This window comes from Periophthalmus magnuspinnatus, chromosome 11 (assembly GCF_009829125.3).
Source record: "Periophthalmus magnuspinnatus isolate fPerMag1 chromosome 11, fPerMag1.2.pri, whole genome shotgun sequence".
In the NCBI taxonomy this organism is placed as follows: domain Eukaryota; kingdom Metazoa; phylum Chordata; class Actinopteri; order Gobiiformes; family Gobiidae; genus Periophthalmus; species Periophthalmus magnuspinnatus.
The window spans coordinates 31579042-31602869 of record NC_047136.2 but is presented as its reverse complement, the minus strand read 5'-3'; the positions used below and the strand labels follow the sequence as shown (position 1 = coordinate 31602869).

Here is a 23828-nt window from a genome sequence, read left to right as displayed (position 1 = left end):
TTTTTGTACGTGGGGCACACACAGTCTCTGTCTGTTTTTCATGTTTTCATGTGTTTTTTCTTGCTTTTCATAACCTCTGTAAAGGAGATCACCCAACACTTCACTCCACCTGCTTACACTGATAATATCAGTGACCCTGATCAGGCTCTGTTCAGGATCACTGATATTTCAGACCATGAAGTTGCCAAAGTGATTACAGATTTAAAAAACTCAAAGGCGCTTGATGCAACTGGTCTAAATACACATGTTTTGAAAGGATTTAAGGATCCTCTCAAGGTTCTGGAGTGGCCTAGCCAGTCTCCAGACCTAAAACCAATAGAAAATCTTTGGAGGGAGCTACTGGGAGGAGCTACTGTACCAAATGTTAATATTTGGTACAGTAGCCTTTGTTTGCAATTACAGAGGTCAAATGTTTCCTGTAGTTTTTCACCAGGTTTGCACACACCGCAGGAGCGATTTTGGCTCACTCCTCCACACAGATCTACCCTAGATCAGTCAGGTTTCTGGGCTGTCGCTGAGAAACACGGAGTTTGAGCTCCCTCCAAAGATTTTCTATTGGTTTTAGGTCTGGAGACTGGCTAGGCCACTCCAGAACCTTGAAGACACGAGGATCTTTAAATTCACCCATCTTCTCAATATGTCCTGCCAACATTCTTTTGTCCCAGCTGATTGGAAAGTAGCTGCAGTAACACCAATTTTCAAATCAGGTGCTAAAACAGACATAGCTAATTATCGACCTATAAGCATACTTCCTGTTATATCGAAAATAGCTGAGAAGTGGGTGGTCAAACTTCTCACTGCTCACCTATAAAACACCAAACCTTCCTTACATCCACTATAGTTTGGCTTTCGAACCCATCACTCCACAGACACTGCCCTGTTGGGGTGTCTTCTTAGACTGAAGAAAGCCTTCGACTCTGTAAACCACCAGATCTTGCTGTCCAGGTTTACTCAGTTTAACATCTCCAGCCAAGCTCTTCAATGGTTTACATCGTATCTGTCCCACAAGAAATGGGTCAATCCTTGGGTCAGTTTTATTCTCCCTCCTTACCAATAACCTACCAAATGCTTGTCCAAATATATTCTCACAGATGTATGCGGATGATGCAGTCATATACACTCACGCCAAAAACGTTCAGCAAGCTGCTGATGACCTCACAGCTGCTTTATCGTCGATGCATAACTGGCTTAAGGATTCCTGCCTCTTGTTAAACACCACAAAAACGGTCTGTATGTACTTTTCAAAATGTCATACTGAACTAAAGCAATCCAATGTCTTTCTTAACGGTGTAGAGCTTGATCTGGTCTCAGAATTTAAATACCTTGGATTAATCCTAGATCCAACACTGTCCTTTAAAAGTCAAGTAAAAAAAGTCACCCAGGTAATTAATTTCAATTATCAGAATTTTCGCCACATCTGGAAGAACTTAAACATGACTGCTGCTAAAACCTACTTCTACTCTATGATCATCTCCCACATAGACTACTGTTTAACTACTTGGTCTCTTGCCTGTCCCACAACAATTAAAACCATTGAAAACTTCTATAAAAGAGGTCTAAAAATACTTGATAAAAAACCCATTTCCCACATTCACTGTCACGTTCTGAAAAAGCATAGACTATTGGACTTTAACAGCATGGTCAACCTCAAAAGAGCTTGTCTAATTTACAAGGTCCTACACTCCCTCGCACCACCACCTTTGAAGGAGTACATTAAATATAGAGACAATCTTGCAAGGACCACACGAGCCACCGCCAGAGGTGACCTGCTGATCCTCCACAGACAGACCACCTTTGGTCAGAATGTATTATCCTGTGGAATAGTCTCCCGGTAACCCTGACAGAATGTCCCACATATAGTTCTTTTAAAGCTCAGACGAGAAACTGGTTATGGTCCAATGGTTCAATCAAACATGCACTCACCTATAGTAGCAATGTGGTTTTAACTATTCCATAGAGATATATTTGCCTGTATGGACAAAATATGAAGGGGCGGGGGTGGGCAAAATATGAAGGGGGTGGGTGCAGAATATAATTGTCCTGAACGAGTGGCCAAACTGACTGAAATAATTTGTAATTTGTTTTTTAAGCTTTATTTATCAGATTAACTGTTAATATCTTATGTGAACACTTATGTGGACACTTATTCAGTGACATCACAAGGTGGAAAAGAGCACGTTGAACTTTGGAGATGTAAATACACATAATAAAGGGTTACTCAAATGGGTGTGAATGAAACAAAACACAACTCCAGGTATGTTTTTGAGGAGTTAATATTCTAACATGACTTAAAGCTCACAAGTCCATTTTGTGTAATATAGGACTTTTAAATAACTGTCTGACTTTGTTGTCTACAGTGGCATATCCTTGAATCATGGCATTATGCAAACCTAATTACTGCACACTAATTGTTATTCAGGCAGAATCCTCTGCAGCAGTACAGAGGAGCTCAGCAGGGGGCCTACACCTTAAGAACTGTCTTAATGAGCTACAAATGAACTACTGATTACACTTATGTAATGTGAACTATCTGCAGAAAAAAACATGGAGGCAAACATGAAGAGGAGGGGGGTAGTACATGCAGTACAAGTAGGTACATAGAAACAAACGCAAAAGAGAGTAATATAATTTTCAGCACATGCCCTGGTGTATTCCCAAGACTTGGATATTGAGATATAGTGATTCAGTGCTTCTCTCTAAATGCACTTCCGAGATCAAACACAAACCTAAACCAACACTAAGAATTTCTTACTGTTTAAGTTAAAAAGAAAGGTTGCAAGATTTTTTTTCTTTCATATCCCCAGATCCAAGGTAAAAATGTTCAAAAGCTCATTTCACTGACACCATTGTGAAGTTGATTTAGGTAGTCCACATTGCCACTAGTTTTTGGCGGACTTAAAAAACGTTTGATCAGAGACCAGCACATTTGGGCTGGTTTGAAAACAAAAGCTGAACTATGGAGCACATACATGAGACCACCTGTTTAAAGCATTTTCAGAGGGGCTCTTGTCGCACTCTTTTACACAATACAGTGAAAGTGTGTTGTAAAAACACCCGACCTCGGGGTGACCTGCGTGTATGAATGAGTGCAACCTGTGTCTGACAAGGCTATTTTAGATAAAATCCATCAGCAAGACACTACTGGCCTTTCTTTACATGTTTGCAACACAAAACCATGCACAAAGAGGTACAATCCTCCAGCTAAGGTAACCCTGACTAAGCTGACCACTGGCACACCCCCTGCCTCTGTCTGTGCAGGTAAGCCTTCATCTGTCTGTGCCCCTCAGAAAGCCCCCAGAGCACGTTGCCCTCATGGGACATTTACCACAGGTGAAAGCGTATAGGTGCTGGACTTCAGCACCTTTTCCTCATTTCCCACAAAGTAGGCAAGACAAGGCAAGTTTATCTGTACAGCACAATTCATACACAAGGTAACTTTACAGAATAAGAAAGACATTAGGTCACAATGAAACAAATCAACACAAATAATCACAAATGATCATCATAAAATTAACATTAAAGGAGAAAAGCACAGAATAAAAACCTTTCAGTCATATGCACAGCTAAACAGAACCATTAAGAGCCTGGATTTAAACATTGTCAAAATAGAGGCCTGTCTCACATCTTCAGGAAGATTGTTCCAGATTTTAGCTGCATAAAACTGAAATGCCGATTGCCCATGTTTAGTCCTGACTCTGAGGACTTCATGGACCGGTGAACCTGCTTGCACCCAGAGTGCGAGATGGTTCAAATGACACTAACATGTCGGAGATGTACTTTGCTGCTACGCCATGGAGAGACTTGTACACAAGCAGAGCTGCATTAAAGTCTATTCTCTGTGCCACAGAAGCCAGTGCAGAGACTTGAGCACAGGACTCACATATGAAGTACTTCTTAGTTCTAGTCAGGACCCGAGCAACAGCGTTCTGGATGTACTGCAGCTGTCTTAACGCATGTTTGGAGAGGACAATTAGCAGGCCGTAACAATAGTCTAACCTACTGGAGACAAATGCATTGATAAGTCTCAGTAAGTCTAGTTTTGACAGTACACCTTTGATTTTTGCAATGTTTTTAGATGCAGATGTTAGTGATTTGATGTGGCTGTTAAAGTTCAAGTCTGAGTCCATTATTACCCCTAGATTTCTAGCCTGATTTGAAGGTTTTAGAGAGAGAGGCTGGAGGTGACTGCTAACACTTTCTCTATGTTTCTGTTGGCCAAAGATGATGACTTGAGTCTTGTCTAAGTTTAGCTGGAGAAAGTTGTTTTGCATCCACACACTGATCTCTTGGATGCAGTGGCAGAGTGAATCCACTGGTCCATATTCACCTGGTGCCAGTGAGACATAGATCTGAGTGTCATCTGCATAGTTGTGGTCGGACACATTTTTGCTGCGTATTAACTGGCCTAATGGCAGCATGTAGGGATTGAACAACAGGGGTCCAAGAATTGACCCCTGGGGCACCCCACAGGTCAGGGACAATTTATCTGAGACACATTTTCCAATTTCAACAAAGTACTCCGTTTCCTAGCTAGGACTTGAACCAGTTTAGTGCCATACCAGAGATGCCCACCCAGTCCTCTAGTCTCTGTAAGAGGATCCCATGATCAACAATGTCAAAGGTAGCACTCAGCTCTAAGAGGACCAAAATTGAGACTTTGCCTGCATCAGTGCTCAGGCGTATGTCATGTGCCACCTTGATAAGAGCAGTCTCAGTGCTGTGGTGGGTCTAAAACCTGACTGGAAAATATCAAAGGAGTTGTTTATTTGGAGAAAGTTAATAAGCTGTTGGTAAACAACTTTTTCCGAGTACTTTGCCTAAAAACGTCAGATTTGAAATTGGTTGGTAAATGTTCAATATTGTGGCATCAAGACTGATCTTCAAGAAGTGCAATTAATAAGAATTTATACAAGAGTGAACAACTGTATAGTCCAGATAGACAAAGACGCTGAGAGACAGATTCATTAAGCCAGATCTAGTGTAAGTACTACAGAAAATTAGCATGTGCCTTTTTGTGCTGGCGTGGCAACTTAGTTACCATTAGAAACCGCAAATGTTATTAGTGGTGCAAATGTGACATATAAAAGGGTTTACTGCATGAGCAGGGAGTATGCAGGTGTGTGTGCCTTTGTTGTTATAATAATAATAATGCCATAAATGTACGTTCTGTAATTGAGTAGAGTAATCATTGAATTAGATTTCACACTGTGGACAGCTGAGAGTGCTTAAAACTGGTTAAACACTGCCATATTATGACGACTATAGTCCTGTAGTCAGTTAGTTGATTAATCAGAAGTCTTAGTTCACCAAAAATGTGCATTAATTGACTAATCATTTTATTTAGACTATAAGGATTTATATAACACAGCAGCAGAAAGGAGAAGTGAGTGAGCTGAAGATTTGGTATTTTTCTTTTTTTTTTTTTGGTAAACTTGCCATGAGTACATTGTTTCTTAGTAGTTTTCTGAATACATAGTTTTGCAGGTGTAGTCTTGTGAGTGCAGATACAGTATGCAATAGTTTTGAGAGCTCTTCCCATGCCCCCTTTTAGGCAACCTCCACATGTCTTAAGCCCACTAAGGATTTCTTTAGACGACTACAGTCCTGTACATTCTTTTACATTTGGAGTTAGTGCGGGGCTGTGGGCAGGGCTGTGAGATAGGTACGCCCTAGCCTCAAATACAAGACAACGGAGGATAACCCAAACATGGTTAAAAGCTCCTCATTTCTACCGTTTTAGGCGCAGAGAGCAAAACTGCAACTAACCACTATTTTAGTAGTCAACTAGTCAGTGAGTCATGTTTTGATTAGTTGATGTCAAATGATTATTTGTATTCTACAATGAGACTTTTAAAATATATTATCACCTCTGTCTTTGCTATTAAAATGTCATTTTATAATCCAGATAACCATTATTACAATCAAAACTTGGGACAGATTCATATAGCTGTTTAATGTCGTAAAATATGTGGTAGATAAATTTCTAATTGTATATCTGGGGAAAAATATCCAAATCTGCACTAAAATATCGGCAGACCTTATCTGCAGGCAAGGTCCGCAAGAAATTTGGGGGCCCAGGGCAAGAAGGCTCACATGGGCCCTCCTCTAATATAAATGAATAGATAGGCAGGGGTTCCTAGTCTATGTATCAACTCTTCTGCTTATATGCCATCAGTTGCTCTGTATTATGAACAATCAGTATCAGCATTGGCCACAGGAAAAAAACATCAGTGAATCTCTAATCAAAACATAACTATCAATTTTTCATAGCCGACTTGTCACGATTGGTGGATTAATGGCTGCAGCCCAAGCAGAGAGAATTACCGTGCATAGGTCCTTGTACTGCATCTTCTGGAACTTGGTGTCAGCGTTCCCAGCACACAGCTCCACATATCCGAGCACCACCTGGAACACCGTGTTGTGGATGGCCTGGGTGAAGTGCATGTGCAGCTGGTCCATAGCCATCTGAGTGGACAAGAGCAGGGGGAGAGGTTAGAGAAGTAGACGGAAGTATAGAAACATCCCTCTGTACAAGCTCTCACCACAAGAACTGTTTCTTCCCCTCTGCTGTTGTACTTGAGTACTTATAATACCTGTCACTGTCACTTTAAAGAAGGGGTATTTTCCTTCTATGGGCTTTATCTGCTAACACATAACATATTTAGATCACTATATTAGCTTTTATTGTTTTGAAAATGCTAAATTCATATAGCATGTATTAACATGTTTTACAAGTTTCACTTTTGTTTTTGGCGCTCTGCTCCCCACTCCCCCTTCAGAGCAAAATCACAACACAATCAGTGTGTGCCCGCTAATGAAACTACTACCCATTTTGTCTTTGGCACAGATGTGAAGTGAAAAGTATTTCAGGAAACTTCCTCAAGAAGTTCATTGAGAGGGGGACTTCCAGTGTCATGGTGACAGCATAGACGGTTACATGTGGCCTCCCTCCTCAAATCTAATCCAAAGTCTGATTTCATGACTGAATTAGAAAGATTAAAAGGTGTTAATTTAACTGCTTATGTGCTCTCTCGCCACCCTGAAGAAATAAGAAAATAAAACACCTCGCGTAAAGATACAGCTATGCTGCAAGAAAGTGTGGTGCGAGTGAAAAAAGCAGCGGATGAACGTGACACTCTGCTCCAAGCTCTTACTGTTAAAGTTACAGAGCACGAGGGGATAACCTGGGGGAACTCTTGTTCACGAGTGAGTTAAGGATGGAGCGTGAGATTGACAGATGGATCAGTGCAGCGTCTGCAGTGATGCGGTCGCTGTATTGGACTGTTGTGGTAAAGAAGGAGCTGAGTCAAAAGGCGAAGCTCTCGATTTACCGGTCAATCTACGTTCCTACTCTCACCTATGGTCATGAAGTCTGGATAATGACCAAAAGGACGAGATCGCGGATACAAGTGGCCGAAATGGGTTTTCTCCATAGGGTGGCCGGGCGCACCGTTAGGGATAGGGTGAGGAGCTCAGTCACACGCCTTCTGGCCTGAGCTTGGCCCATTACTTCTAGACATTTTTAACTATTCTATAATCAAAGGGTCTTTCAATGATAGCGCCAATGTGGCGATTATTTCTCTTTTACTCAAAAAGGGCAAGCCACCGGCCACTCAGCCTTCTGATCACAGAGCTCAAAGCTTCTGCAAAAATTCTTGCTAACAGACTAGAACAACATATCACTCATTTAGTTTATTATGATCAAACTGGCTTCATTAAATCTAGACTAGCTTCTGACAATATCCGATGCCTGCACCATATCATAGATTCATCTTGTCAATCTGCAAATCAAAATGCTATCCTGGTACTGGATGCTGAGAAGGCATTTGACCGGTTGGAAAGGGGCTATCTGTGGGATGTGCTGCATCATATGGGTTTTCCATCTGGTTTTACTAACATGATTAGAACTCTGTATGCTAATCCTACGGCATTTGTGTTAACGGGTAATGTATGTTCACATAGGTTTTCTGTGTCTCGTTCCTTGTGCCAGGGCAACCCCCTATCCCCACTTTTATTTTGTCTATCTTTGGAACCCATTGTGCAACTAGTAAGACAGTCTAAAAAAATGGCACCTATTATAATACATGATACACCTCACCATATCCCGTTGTGTGCAGATGACATTTTAATCCACACCAGCAATCCATCACAATCAATACCTTATCTTCTCAACATATTTGAAATGTTTGGAAACATTTCGGGTTATAGGGTGAACTGGGCTAAATCTGCCTTTGGGAGGGGTCCTCATTGATTCTTCCCTTAATTCCCTGATTGAAAATAACTACAAAAATCTGTTCTTTACTATAATGGAGATCTTAAAAGGTGGGCCTCTCTCCCAATGTCATTTCAGGCTTGTATGTCTTTAATCAAAATGAATCTATTGCCCTGTATAAACTTTATGAGCTCCATGCTACCATTAGCCCCACCACAAGGTTATTTTAAGAAACTACACTCACTTATAAGCCTATTTCTGTGGAATCAGGGCTTCAACCCAATATAGGCTAAATTCTTCCGGAGGATGCAGCATGGGTACCAATTGAAGCGCACTTGATTAAACCTCAAACTATGCCCACCCTGTTACATGCTACATTGCCATATAAAACCGTTAAAAGCCATTATGGATTCCGTTATTGTTACACATCTTCTAGCTGTATGGAGCCAAGTTAACAAGTTATTGGGAAAAGATGTCCAATATTTCCTTCAGACACCAATCTTTCATAACCACTCCTTGTAATAGATAAGAAGCCCACCTATTGTTTTACCGTGGGAGCAAAACGGGGTCCGTGATTTCAGTAATATTATAGGTCAGAATGGACTAAGAGAGTTTTATGATCTACAAAAATGCTATAACTTACCAGATGTACATTTTTTCTTCTACCTACAGTTGCACACAGCAATGCGTTTCCATGGTGTTCCTTGGGGGTGCATGCTCGAAAATCACCCCCTCCATACTATTCTGGCTAAAGCACAAAGCTCTGGTACAATTTCTGATCTGTATAAATTACTTATTACTTGTCAAGAGTTCACAGCAAAATGTACCTATTGAGCAGCTTTGGAAAACTGAACTGAGGGATAACTCAGAATGGGATTGGAATCAGATCTGGTCAAACATCTCCCTCTTATCAAGGAATCCCAATCACCAGATAATTCATTACAAAATAATTCATCAAGCCTACCTATACCCTAGAACAGTGGTCCCCAAACTACCACATTTGTTCCGGCCCCCTGAACAATACCAGAGAGCATTTTGATTTTTTTTCATATATGTGTATTTGTATTTGATAATAAAGTTGGACTTTTGCAATAAAATGTTGCTTAGTTATGAACTGTTTTCATTAGTAACTATTTAGTTAGTAACCTTTTCACGCATGAAACTGCTGAAAACCCCAATGAGATCAAGATTGACAGATGAACATCTGCATCAGTGTTTGAGACTGGCAGTGACTAAAATGGAACCTGACATTCAACTTCTCACCAGCCAGATGCAGGCCCACAGTTCACACTGATGAACATACAAAGGTAAGCTCACTTTTCTGACTTTAATGAGTCATTCTGAGTATAAACAAATATAATCAAAATAAGATCTACTGGGATAAAATCCATCTCCACAACCATACTGGTAGTGGTACTGGTTGTGCTGTGTAGGTGCTGTATCACTTAGTTCAGTTTCTCAGCCTGTTTGCTTTGTGGTTTTCACAGGGACGTTGATGAGAGAGAGTTGCAAACAGCAATGTCTACAAGCCTACTGGAACCTACAAAAAGAGTATAAGGAAGGAACACAAGAACTTTGAGAGACTGCTCATATGAGTCATTTAAGTAAAAGATTCTGCTCTGACAACTAAGCTGAACTTGGACCTGTTAAGATTGTGCACAGCACAACAGAAAGTTTATGTTCCAAGGACTTTTTTTCTGTGAAGAGCCCAGGGAGGGTAATTTGGTTATTATTTATTTCATTAATAGTGTTATTATTTATTTCCTGACTTTTGATCTGTGAAGAATCCAGAAAGGGTTATTTGATTATGTGTGGCTTTCTGGAAAACAATACATTTTTACATTTAGGCACTCCTGCAATTTTCATACTTTTTCTGTTACAAACTGACCCCGGCCCCCCATCAGAGAAGCGAAAAGTTATGTGGCCCTCACAGGAAAAAGTTTGGGGACCCCTGCCCTAGAAGATTGCATCAAATGAAAATAAAAGACAACCCTCACTGTGATTTCTGCACCGACAAAAATATTGACATGTTTTTTCATATGGTCTGGGAGTATCCTGAGATGGCACAATTCTGGGAAAATGTCTCAAAGACACTGTCTAAATTAATAGGAGTAACCATACCGTGCACTCAGAGGTTTATTTTGCTAAATGTTATCTCCAAACTCAATTTGACAATCAATGACCAGTGTGCATTACTAACAGGCCTCAAAGCTGCCAAAATAATTGTAATATACCACTGGAAGTCACTTAAACCTCTGTCTGTAAAAGGGTGGCTTCTATCTTACAGAGAAATCATTCAGCTGGAGTTTTCTGCTGCTAGAATGCATGGAGTAAAAGGCAAAAAAACTTTTTTTTGCAGGTCTAACTCACTAGCCAAAATCGAGATCTGAATATATTACGTTTTGTTTTTTTTGTTTTTGTTGTTTGTTTTTTTTTGGGGGGGGGCGTGTAATCGGATTGTAACCTGTATAGCTGCAGTTGAGTTGCAGTAAAAAATTTGATCACAAAAAAACAACAACAAAAAAAACAAAGTTCATTGAGAGAAGGCCAAGGGTTTGCAGCACTGTCAACTACTTGGAGGATTTTTATTTAGTTGAGTTATTTAACTTTTTTCTTTGCTGCATACTTTCATATTTATCTTCCTATATTTGATGTTGTCTGCATGTATCTAAAATGTAGAAAGTAGTAAACATAAAAAAAAAAAAAAAAATGTATTAGCATTAGTAGTGTATTAGCATGAATTTGTTCAAGTAATGGTAAAGATTGATTTCTGATTAGCACAGGGGCTGTCTGGGAGCTCGTCCCATAGTACTGACCTGAGTCTTTCCCAGCAGCGAGTAGGCCCTTTGCACCTTAGTGTAGTGCACCACCTCAAAGTGCTTGCACGTCTTTGACAGGGCTACATCCAGCTGTTCCTGTAGAGAGAAACACACTGGCGACAGTGAGAGAGTGATAAGAGAGAGGGTGGGAGAGAGGGGGGAGCAGAGCGGGAGAGGGACAAAATGAGAGAGTGAGAGGGAGGAAGAGAGTGCACGAGAGAGGGGGACAGAGGGAGAGAGGGAAAGAATGAGAGTGCAAGAGGGAGCAAGAGGGAGAGAGGGACAGAGAGATAGAGGGAGAGAGAAGTAAAGAGGGAGGAAGGGTGGAAAAGGGGGGCAGCAAAAAAGGAGAGTGGGTGGATGATGAGCAAGGAAAGAGAAATAGAGAGGGAGAGTGGAGATGGGAGAGGGTGGAGACAGATGAGAAGAATAGAGATCAAAGAAAGGATGAAAGAAAGAGAAGATGGAGGGAGAAGAAAAGCGAGAGAGGAGAGAGATGAGTAAGGAGAGGAAGGGAGGGTAGAGTGGGGGAGAGAGAGAGGAGAGAAACAGAAGAGAATAGAGCAGATGAGCGGGGAGGAGAGAGAGAAGGCAGAAGTGAATGAGGTCACAGGTCATCAATCTGAGCTGGTGTAAAATACATCAAGTATATGAAGTACATGTACTGGGTCAAAAGTCAGAGGTCAGAGTGTACATGCATGGGGCCATTTAAAGGATACTGTACTTTTAAAGGACCCATGTATATACACACATGGACAAAATTGTTGGTACCCTTCGGTTAATGAAAGAAAAACTCACAATGCTCACAGAAATAACTTGAATCTGACAAAAGTAATAATAAATAAAAAATCTGTGAAATTTAACCAATGAGAGTCAGACATTGCTTTTCAACCATGTTTCAACATAATTACTTAAAAAAATAAATTAATGAAACAGACCTGGACAAAAATAATAGTACCCTTAACTTAATATTTGACTGAAAATAATGTGACCAAAAGGACGTGTTAATCCAAGATGTGTCCACTAATCAGCATCACAGGTGTCTACAATCTTGTAATCAGTCAGTGGGCCTATATATAGGGCTACAGGTCGTCACTGTGCTGTTTGATATGGTGTGTACCACACTCAACATGGACCAGAGGAAGCAAAGGAAAGAAGAGATTAGAAAGGAAATGATAGACAAGCATGTTAAAGGTAAAGACTTTAAGACCATCTCCAAGCAGCTTGATGTTCCTGTGACTACAGAAATTTAAGATCCATGGGACTGTAGTCAACCTCCCTGGACATGGCCGCAGGAAGAAAACTGATGACAAATCAAAGAGATGGCTAATACGAATGGTAACAAAAGAGCACAGAGGAGGAGGACACCATTGTTTAAAACAAATCATAAAAAAGCCAGATTGGAATTTGCCAAACTACATGTTGACAAGCCACAAAGCTTCTGGGAGAATGTCCTATGGACAGATGAGACAAAAATGGAACTTTTTGCCAAGGCACATCAGCTGTGTTCACAGGAGGCTCTGTTATGTTCTGGGGCTGCTTTGCTGCATCTGGCACACGGTGTCTTGAATCTGTGCAGGGTACAATGAAATCTGAAAACTATCAAGGTATTCTAGAGAGAAATGTGCTGGCCAGTGTCAGAAAGCTTGGTCTCAGTCACAGGTCATGGGTCTTGCAACAGGACAATGATCCACACAGATCAGAACACCCATGAAGGGCTAAGAGGAAAATATTGGACTATTCTAAAGTGGCCTTCTATGAGCCCTGAGCTAAATCCTACTGAGCATCTTTGGAAAGAGCTGAAACATGCCGTCTGGAAAAGGCACCCTTCAAACCTGAGACAACTGGAGCAGTTTGCTCATGAGGAGTGGGCCAAAATACCTGCTGAGAGGTGCAGAAGTCTCATTGACAGTTACAGGAATCGTTTGATTGCAGTGATTGCCTCAAAAGGTTGTGCAACAAATTATTAAGTTAAGTGTGCCATCATTTTTGTCCAGGCCTGTTTCATGAGTTTATTTTTTTTATAATTCCGTTGAAGCCTGATTGAAAAGCAATGTCTGACTCTCATTGGTTACATTTCATAGAAGTTTAATTTATTACTTTTGTCAGATTCAAGTTATTTCTGTGAGCACTGTGAGTTTTTCTTTCATTAACCGAAGGGTACCAACAATTTTGTCCATGTGTGTATATACATGGGTCCTTTAAAAGTACAGTATCCTTTAAATGGCCCCATGCATGTGCACTCTGACCTTTGACCCAGTACATGTACTTTATGTATCCTACAACAGCTCAGATTGATGACCTGTGACCTCATTCACTCATTCACCTCATTTCCCCCATCATCCCTCTGCTCATGTCAAGATTAAAGTGCATATGACAGATGTTTATCTAATGCTGACTGATGGATAGTACCTGTGCTAAACATTTATCACAGTTTTATATCAACTGAGTGGCAGTTTGTGAAAAAATGTTGAACAGAAAAGTATAAAAATATAAGAAGTATCAGTGAGTTCTAAAACAGAATCTCTCTACCTATGACATCAACACGGAAAAGTACATCCAAACTACAGAGACAATTTGCGCATGAGGAACGCATTTGTGTGGCAGTTTAAACCTTCATTTAACAGAATAAGGCTGTTATAATTTACTTTGAAAAGTCTAATTATAACTGTTGTGTAAATTAGAGGCGTATGGCCTTCGTTAAAGCAGACCTATTATGCTTGAGTCTGCTGTACAATTATAATCTATAACACCCATGGATTATTATCATGTTATACATTTTAAATCACAGTATACATCTAAAACAACTTCATAAAAGAAACAATTCCACAAAATTCCGCTTTAGAAAACTGCGGTGCCCAATAAAAGCAGAGATAACTGAAAACTTTATCATATTTATACCAAAATGACTACGCAACGCTACCAAATCCTACGAATATCGCCAACTAAGAAAATAAAACTGGAGAACGAGGTAAGTAGAGAGCAGTGGGTGTCTGTCGTGGCGGAGATAAAGGGGGCTGATTGGCAATATATATAAAGATTGCTCAAATGTGCACGAATCACTTCAAAAACTTTGGGGGAATAAATGTTGAGAGGAAGCAACTATAACATGGTTAAACACTCTGAAAAGTGATTGTGGTTGCCATGTAATTGCTACGTAAATGTCATATCTGCTGCCTGTGTCAAACCAGGAAGTAAAATGATAAACTTCACCAAAATTTTAAAAACCATATAATGAGTAGTCTAACCTGTCATATGCACTTTAAGCCCATAAGACAACAAATGTGCCCCTTGGATTTGATCCAACCAAGACTCTGCACGGATTCATGGCTACTGCTGTGTTATTGGGCAAGAGACTTTACCCACCACGCAGGTGTATGAGTGTAGTGTGTGAGTGAGGGAATGGTGATGGGTGGAGAGAGAATGAATATTGTTAAAAACAGTATGGATGTTAGTGTGGTAATATGATCCATGACACAGTTACTTACTTCTATCTGCTCTAGTGTGTCCTGCAGTTTGGAGTTCAGCTCACTGTAAACACAACACAAACACATTACAAGAGACAGAGGGACGAGATTCAAGATGAGACAAAAATTGTATTGCAGGGGTACACAAACATGAAACTGTACACAAGTGAGTGACTTAATGCAGGGAGTGAAGGGAGGAGAGACTCAGAGCGTCCAAAGCAAATGTGAAACTTATAAAACATGTTAAAATGTTTTTTGCTGAATATATAATAAAAAAAATAAAATAAAATAATAGGCAACATGGTGATCTAAATATGTTGTTAGCAGTTAATATCCCACAGAATTAAAATACCCCACTATAATGGAGAAGGGGAGCAGTTAATATTATTATTGTTAATATCCAGAATTGTGCTATTCTATGGTGAGTTTAAAGGTCCCAGATGCTAACAGAAATATGTCCTGTATCTGATTAACCCTTCAAGGACTGAGCACATTATAGACCAGTATAGTTCTCTCTCTTATCATTTTTAGCCATAAAAATCATGTTAAAGGAAGTATCAGAATGTACTGCATTTTTCACACAACTACCTCTATTTTATATATCCATCTGTATTTTTCCTTTGACACATCGAATAACTGACTGGGATTGGTCATTTTCTAGGGACAATGTGAGCAGATTACCATAATGACAGTAAAATATTTAAAGATGATTCTGCTTTGAGATGCCGTTTTTACTTGATAGCACAATTGATTGCAGAGTTACTGTAATGGAAAGTCCACAACCGCACTATCGGCGATGATAGCATCCTCCATAATAGGGTTAACAATGTTTTTCAGGTCCCAAAAGGAATGCCACATCAAAATGTAGTTATTGTGAGCAAAAACACCACAACTAAACAATTATTCACAAGTACTGAATAATGGTTAAGTATACCCAAGTATTTCATAATTACATTTTGCCCTGAATCTTGCCCTCCTTAACTGCTACAAAAATTTATCAAGAAAGAAGTTAGAATTTTTAACATATTAAACACTCACAAATATTTAAAGAGGACATATCGTGCTTGTGTCTATTATACAATTATGACTATGAAACCCATCATTATCTTATATATAATATATTGGACATTTTAAATCACAATATTCATCTAGAAAATATATAAACCACTATGACATGGCTAAAAGCTCTAAAAAGTCAATTTTGCAGACCATGTCTCCTTTAAGAGTGAATCCCGACATATGGCAGTAAAAGTGATCCTGATTCCATTTGAATGACATGGTAAGTAGGAGTGTATCTGTATCAGAGATGTGACTTTAGAGGACATCACACAGAATACATGAATAACTAATGAAAGGAAGCACTAATTAATCAGGCCCTGAAGAGAGCAGGAGGAAAGAAGGGAGATAAAACTGTGAAAACATTGGTGCCAGATCCAGTAAGGGACTCCAACCAGCTGTGGGCTCTGATTAATAATAAGGTTTGACTAACACCTTATTATTAATCTGTCTACATCTCCAAAGCTCAAAATGCTCTGTTCCACCTTGTGATATCATTTAGTGGTAATGTTCAAGTTAACAGCTCCTTTTACCTTTAGTTTAGTATAGATTGGCAATTCCAGGGCTGAAATTATCCAAATAATTCTAGTGTAGGTGTATGGAGGTTAAAAACATGGTGGGGCACTCCCTGTATTACCAAGTGATATCACAAGGTGATATTTGAGAGAACACCACAGCCTAAATATGCAGGGTTTGTGTGTTAAATAAAACAAAACACAACTTTGTGTTTTTGATGTAGAAACAACATAGATCAGAAAACAGTGTAATATGGGCCCTTTAAATGCAACAAGGACTCTTATAAAGCATACAAACGTTTTACCTGATGCAGCTGTAGTGCTTGAAGGTGCTGGCGGCCTTCTGACACTCCAGACACAGCTGAATGGCTCCTGGGTAGTCCTCCTCCTGTACACGTACGAGCACACAAACGCACATAAACGCGCGCGCACACACACAGACACACACACAAGATACCTTTGAAGCAAATATTTTGTCCCACTGTGGTACAAGTGCGTTTTGCTGTACTGAAAAGGGATGTAACCAATATAATATTTTCACAATATGCATCTCACAGTATATTTATTGCAATATTTTGTGGAGGCCAAAACATGAACGCCCTTCGAGACAACTGTTGTTGTGATTTTGGGCGTTACAAAAATAAAATGAATTGAATTGAATTGATTTGAGGCTAACAAAATTGTCAATATGTTTTATATGTTTGTCCTTTTAAAATGCCATGACAAGGCTCTGGTTGTCATATTCCAAAGAATTCACATTTAAAAGTGCTTAAGAACTGAGACTCCCGCTTCCACCCAATGGACTGAGCAGAACCTGTGGTATCGCCACTTTACTTTCACTGATGTGGAACCCCTTTTGGACAGACGAAGGTTTATTAACATTACAACACGTTAGCTGTTAACTGTGACATGATTACCAAAAAATAAACTCGCAAATATATGCAGAAGACTATTCAGACAAGTTCGGCTCCCCCAGCTAACATTTCGCCAGAGGTTAGCAACATGGTGGACACTGGACAGGTGGCAGAGGAAAGGGTGGAGGATTCCTCTCTCAAGGTAAGATCATTGCAAAACGAACTGAAAACTCTCTGGGAGAGTATATTGGCTGACATGAAAGCACAAGTGGAGAATATGAAAACAGAACTTCAGGGAGAAAAAGCCCAACTCCACCATGAATCCAAAGCCGACACAGCTGTGCTTAAGGCCAAACTGTCTCAGCAAATAAAGACACTGAAAACACACACACAGAGACCCTAAAAACTCAGCGTGAGATGGAAAAAAAATAATAAAATCACTCAATGACAACAGTGACACGATGACTGCAATGGAGAAATCATACGAAACTCTTCTGAAAGAATACAAAAAAGTTTGGGAGAAATGCCTGGATCTTGAGAACCAGAGCCACAGACAAAATCTGCGGATTGTGGGAGTCACGGACGGCACTGAGGGAGGTAATGCCAGCCGCTTTGTGGCGCATCTCTTGCAGCAGGATCTGAGGACAGATAACTTCGATTCCCCTCCACTCATTGACCACTCATAGGACTGGCGGGGTGACTGTCGTCGTGGGCAACTCACCCGCATGCACTACTATGTTGATGAAGAAAAAATATTACAACTCTCCAGAGAGAAAGGCGGACTTTTATACATCAGCTCCTCTGCATATTTTGCCAGACATCTCCCCAGAAGTGAGTAGACTCTGAGCATCATCCAAAGGGGTAAAGGCCAAGCTACGTGCAGTTGGAGTCTCATACAGCTTATACTATCCAGCAAGGTTGACAGTAGCCATGAAGGAATATACGCACATTTTTACTGAACCACAGGAGGCAGAGAAGTTTATCAGAAACATTGCACTAGCAGCTGAAAAATTGAGAAACACCTTAACTTATTTCAAGCCACTAATGACACACCAGACGTACTTTATGGGAGACTCAAAAAGCATATTAACATGGTCAGCTGACTGCATGGAGCAGTTCCAATAATAAAAAGAAAAGAGAGAAAGAATCCAATATTATTTGCAAAATCAAAGAAATAGACCAACTATATGAGACCTCTCCCTCATCTGACCTGTATAATAAAAAGGAATGTCTCAAGACTGAACTTAATTTATTGTATAGTTTTGAAACAACCATGCTATTAACACAGCTGAGACATACATACTATGAACATATAGAGAGAAAGTAGGTAGACTCCTAGCATTCCTAATTAAAGAGCAAGAGGTGTCGAGATCAACTATTGAAGTCAGTACTGGTTCGGGATGAATAACAACAGCTCCAAAAGAGATTTATGATATGCTTAAACAATATTATGGTGAACTTTAGTAAACAAAGAAGTTAAATCTGTCAACTGGACAAATCTTGTAGGAGTGAAGACTCACCTGTCTCTCCTATTATGGCTAACTTATACATGGAACAAATTGAACAGGAGGCTTTGGGCTCATTTCCAGGTATGCCACCAACACACTGGTTTCGATATGTGGACCAACTGGACCAAAATCAAAATTCAGTATCTGGAATATTTTACTGCACATATAAATGCTGTGGATCCAAACATCAAGGTCACACGGGAAGAAGCCAAGGAGAACAAACTGGCCTTTTTAGATTGTGCAATAACAATAGGAGAGGACCGGCGACTCCAGGTAGAAGTCTTCAGGAAGCCCACTCACACTGACCAATACCTGCTGTTTGATTCACACCATCCACTGCAGCACAAACTTGGGGTGATCCGGACACTACAACACAGAGTTCAAGTGGTGCCCGCAAACACAGAGGGAAAAGTAAAGGAGGAGCAACATGTGGAGAAAGCCCTCTCTGCTTGTCGATATCCAAAATGGGCCTTCAATAGATCTAAGAGCTAAAAAACAGGACAGCAGAGAATCTGAACCTAGAAGGAGAGGTGTTACCATTCGTTACACTGTGGGTGTGTCTGAAAAACTTCAAAGAATTTTCAGACAGTATGAGATTCCTGACTTTTTCAAACCCACAAACACTTTAAGGCAAAAATTGGTTCGCCCTAAGGACAAAACCATGAGCCATAAACAAAATCATGTAGTCTACTCCATTCAGTGTAGTGAAGAGTGCAGTGAGCGTTACATTGGAGAAACTAAACAGCTACTCCATAAGAGGATGTACCAACAGCGGCGGGAGAGTTCCTCTGGACCCCAGTCCGCTGTACATCTCCATCTGAAAGACACTAACCACTCCTTTGAAGATAGTGAAGTTCAGATCTTAGCCAGAGAAAAGAAATGGTTTGAGAGAGGAGTTAAAGAAGTTATTTTTGTTAGGAAAGAGAATCCTTCCTTAAACAGAAATGGGGGCCTGAGACACAATCTCTCCCCCATCTACAACTCCATCCTCAGACCCAGAACAATGAGAACAATAGCAGGGTCGTTAAGGGCTGAATAGGTTAGTCTCAGCTGAAACTGGAGACAATAGCTGTTTGCAGTTTCAGTGTGGTTAGCCCCTCCCCTCAGATAGATTTAAAAGGCAGTGGCCACCAGCATTCTGACCAGAACTGAAGAAGCGGCTTGGATGAGCAGTGAAACGTCTTCACTCCTACAAGACTTGTCCAGTTGACAGATTTAACTTCTTTGTTTGCTATGGATCAGACCTGGACGACTGAGGGTCTACACAGACATTATGGTGAACTGTATACATCTGAATCAAAGGAGGATTCTAAATTAATTGACAACTTCTTTAAAGACTTCAGTAATCCTCAAGTTAGTGCTGACCACAGAGCCATATTAGAAAAATCCATAACATTAGATGAAATAAAAGAAGTAATATTTAAAATGCAAAACTCAAAGGCCCTGGTCCGGATGGATATACTGTAGAGTTCTATAAAATGTTTAAAGATCAGATCTCCCCAGTGCTGTTGGAGGTGTTTAATGACACCTGGTTAGAGGTTTGCTGCCTCCATCATTCTGTGAAGCTAGTATTTCACTCATACACAAATCTGGTACAAACCCTTTAGAGCCAGGTTCACACAGAGCAATACATTTGTTAAACGTTGATTATGAAATCCTATCAAAGATCTTGGCCACATGTCTAGAGAATATACTTGCTATTGTTATATTTTAAGATCAGACAGGCTTCATAAAAGACAGGCACCTGTTTTTCAACATTAGGAGATTACTAAATATCATTTACACTCAAGAAAATAAAAATTATCAAAAGTTGCTGCTCTTTGGATGGAGAAGGCCTTCGACAGGGTGGAGTGAGACTACCTATTCTTGGCCCTGTCGAGGTTTGGATTTGGCCCCACTTTTGTATCTCTGGTCAGAATGTTGTATCTACACTCGAGAGCATTGTTACAAACTAATAATGTTCATTCATCTTAATTCTCTTTAGGCCAACCAACAAGACAAGGTTGCCCATTGTCCCTGTTATTGTTTACCCTAGTAATTGAGCCCTTGACCATAGCAGTAAAAACGGATGTGGGATATTCGGGTATCATTAGAGGGGAAATGATCGGGATCAAGACGGCTGCTGCTGCTGCGACAGGCCGGGTTGTTCAGCTCTGACAATCTATTAAATATCACCCAGAGGAAGTGCCATCCAAGCTTTAAACAAAGCATTTGTGAGTCTTTGAACACTTTGTTATCCCATATTGGGAAAATTTCTTTGACAAGGTATATATCTGGGAGTCACTTGAATGATATGTATTGGCAGCCTGATTACTGAACAATACAACTCAGAAACATAACTTACCAAAATCATACTGAGCGATGGCAAAGAACATGGCAGAGGACATGGAAGAAGTGAAAAAATCGAGTTTGAGTAACATGGTTAAACAAAAAGATATGTTTAAGTTAATTGATGAAGTGTGACAACTGAGGGATATAATCAAGGAAAAAGACAAGAAGATTCACAAATTACAAAAAAGAGTGGATGACTTGGAATATATACAAGGATGGATGACTTGGTGATATCTGGACTGGTGACAAGACATCGCACCTATGCCAGAATTACAGCAGGTGACAAGGAGGGTGAAGACGCTCCACCAGGTGAACTACACACAGTTGAACAAGTCATTGATTTCCTTCACAGCAAAGACATCTCTGCTTGTCACACTATCCCTCTGAAACAAGGGAATAGCCCAAAGATCATTTTGAGATTTGCAAACTACAAACAAGAAGTTGAAGTGCTAAAGTTAACTAAAAAACTCAAGGGCTCAGGTGTATATGTAAATGAACCTCACAAAAAAAAAAAAAAAAAAAATGCAGAGATTGCATGACAGGCAAGAATCTTAAAGAAACAAAAGAAGATCCAAGATACATGGACAAGGAACTATAAAGTTATGATCAAACTAAATGGAACACCAGAGCAAGGCAAAATAATGGCAATATGAGAAATTGAAGACTTGGACAAATTTAAGTAAGAATAAAAGACTGACTTGGAAAAGAAATAAATCAAGCAAAATCGAGAACATTATACACTTTAATAAATTTGAACATCAGGATTACAAGTCTTATGGTGTAGAAACTGACATTGATCCTGATGGCTATTAGTCTGAGAATTTAAATTTGGACCGTGGATATAATTCTGAAGATGATAGTCTCTATAAAAACATGGACAAAATAAAAGATTATTTAAACAATCTTAAATTCAAATTTAGTATTGTAGCTATTTCAGAGACTTGACTTTGTGACAATAAAGAACTGGATAATGAATTAGAAGATTAGAAAATAGGAAAAACAGGGGAAATAGGGGAAAGTCGCTTTATTTGTAAAAAGGGGTATAAAATGTAAGATTATGGAAGAAATGACTTTTTTTCTGTTGATGAGTTGATGGAGTGCATTACTGTTGCAATAATGAATTAATACATAAAAGTATATTGATTAGCTGTATGTATAGGACCCCAGGATCATGTATTGATGAATTTAATGGGGAACTTACCAAGTTATATTCTAAACAAAGTAGTAAGGGTCTTTTGGCATGTGGGGACTTTAATATTGACTTATTGAAATCATCATCACAATAAGACAAGTGATTTTGTTAACAATACGTTTGGTTTGGGTATGTACCCTTTAATATCAAGACCTAGAAGAATAACTAAGTATAGCGTGACTTTGATCAATAAAATTTTTTTTCAACTTAACGGATAGAAAAGTTAAAGGTGGGTTATTTCTGACCGATATAAGTGACCATTTGCCGGTTTGTGCGGTGTTTGACATTAAGTTAAAGAAAAATAAAGTAGACACATAAGTTACAGAGAGCTAGACAGCCAGAGACTATTGAGGCATTTAAAGCGGAGCTTGGTAATCACGACTGGAAAGAGGTCTATGTTGAAGATACAAATGATTCCTATAATGCATTTCTTGACACATTTGTCATTGTATGACTATTGTCCAGCGAGGAAAGTCAAAGTTAAATATAAACGTAGACATAATCCATGGATGACAAGAGGTCTGGAAAAATCATGTAGAAAGAAAAATCTGCTGTATAAGAAATTCATAAAAATCCCAATTAAGGAAAATTAAGAAAAGTACAAACAGGATAGAAATAGACTAACTACAATTGCAGACCTATTGGGAAAGTTTAAAACGAATATCAAGGCAACTTGGACTATAACTGATCAGCCTAATTCCAAACACTCATTAACACAAACAATGAACAATGATGGAAAAATAACTGACAATGTACAAGAAATTTCTAATGAATTTAATACCTTTTTTGTTAATGTTGGCACAAACTTAGCAAATCAAATACAGCAAACTCATGTTGCAGATGGGAAACAGATTGTAATAATATTGATAAGTCAGTGATCAAGGATGTCATGAAATGTATAGTTAAGCAATTAACTTATATCTGCAACAGTTCTTTTGTAACAGTGACATTTCCTGAGGCCCATTTTATTATTAGATCAAATTTAAAAAATACTGGAAAAGTTGTTTGTTCAACAACTGGATAGTTTTAGAAAAATCAAACACATGTGATCAACAGTATGGATTCCGTAGTAATAGATCCACATCTGTAGCAGTGATGGATTTTATAGAAAATGTAACATCAGCAGTTGATAATAAACAAAATACAATTGGTATATTTTATCGATCTACGTAAAGCATTTGACACCATTGACCATAATTTACTTTTACAGAGGTGTGATTGTTATGGGATCAGAGGGGCGGTTAATAGTTGGTTAAAAAGCTACTTAAACAATAGGCTTCAATATATAGAAATGAATGGTACAGTATCACTTCATGAAGCTACATCATGCGGAATTCCCCAAGGTTCTGTTCTGGGGCCAAAATTATTCATTCTTTAATAGAATATTGAAGCTGGTTATTTTTGCAAATGATACAAATTTATATTGTTCAGGTTTGAATGTTGATTTAGTTAATTTCACAAGTTGAAACTGAGTTGATACAATTTAAAAAATGGTTTGATTTAAATAAGTTATCATTGAACGAGAAGAAGACAAAATTCATGATTTTTGGATCTGTTAAGGTAAATTCTAATGTAAAATTATTTAGTAATGGAATCGAAATAGAACGGGTTTATGAGACAAGGTTCTTGGGAGTGATCATAGATCGTCAGATATGTAGGAAACCACATATACAGTACATCGGGAGTAAAACATCAAAAACTGTTGGTATACTTTATAAAATCAAATATGTATTGAATAAGAAATGCCTGCATATATTATATTCATCACTTGTGCTTCCCTATTTATCTTATTGTTCGGAAATTTGGGGAAATGCCTGTTGAACATATGTAGATGTTATAATTAAACTACAGAAAAGGGCAATAAGAAAAAATAA

At 39.2% G+C, this 23828-nt stretch overlaps 1 protein-coding gene across 1 annotated transcript in view; it reads right to left on the bottom strand.

The window, feature by feature from the left end:
- The window catches only part of vps50 (VPS50 EARP/GARPII complex subunit), a 159172-nt gene that overhangs the window by 94413 nt on the left and 40931 nt on the right, over positions 1-23828 (bottom strand). The window contains exons 9-12 of the mRNA XM_033991520.2: positions 16375-16457; positions 14520-14562; positions 11029-11127; positions 6325-6465 (exon numbers count right to left, since the gene is read on the bottom strand). Of these exons, the coding sequence (XP_033847411.1) occupies positions 6325-6465; positions 11029-11127; positions 14520-14562; positions 16375-16457 (366 nt within the window). The remainder of the gene's footprint in view (positions 1-6324; positions 6466-11028; positions 11128-14519; positions 14563-16374; positions 16458-23828) is intronic.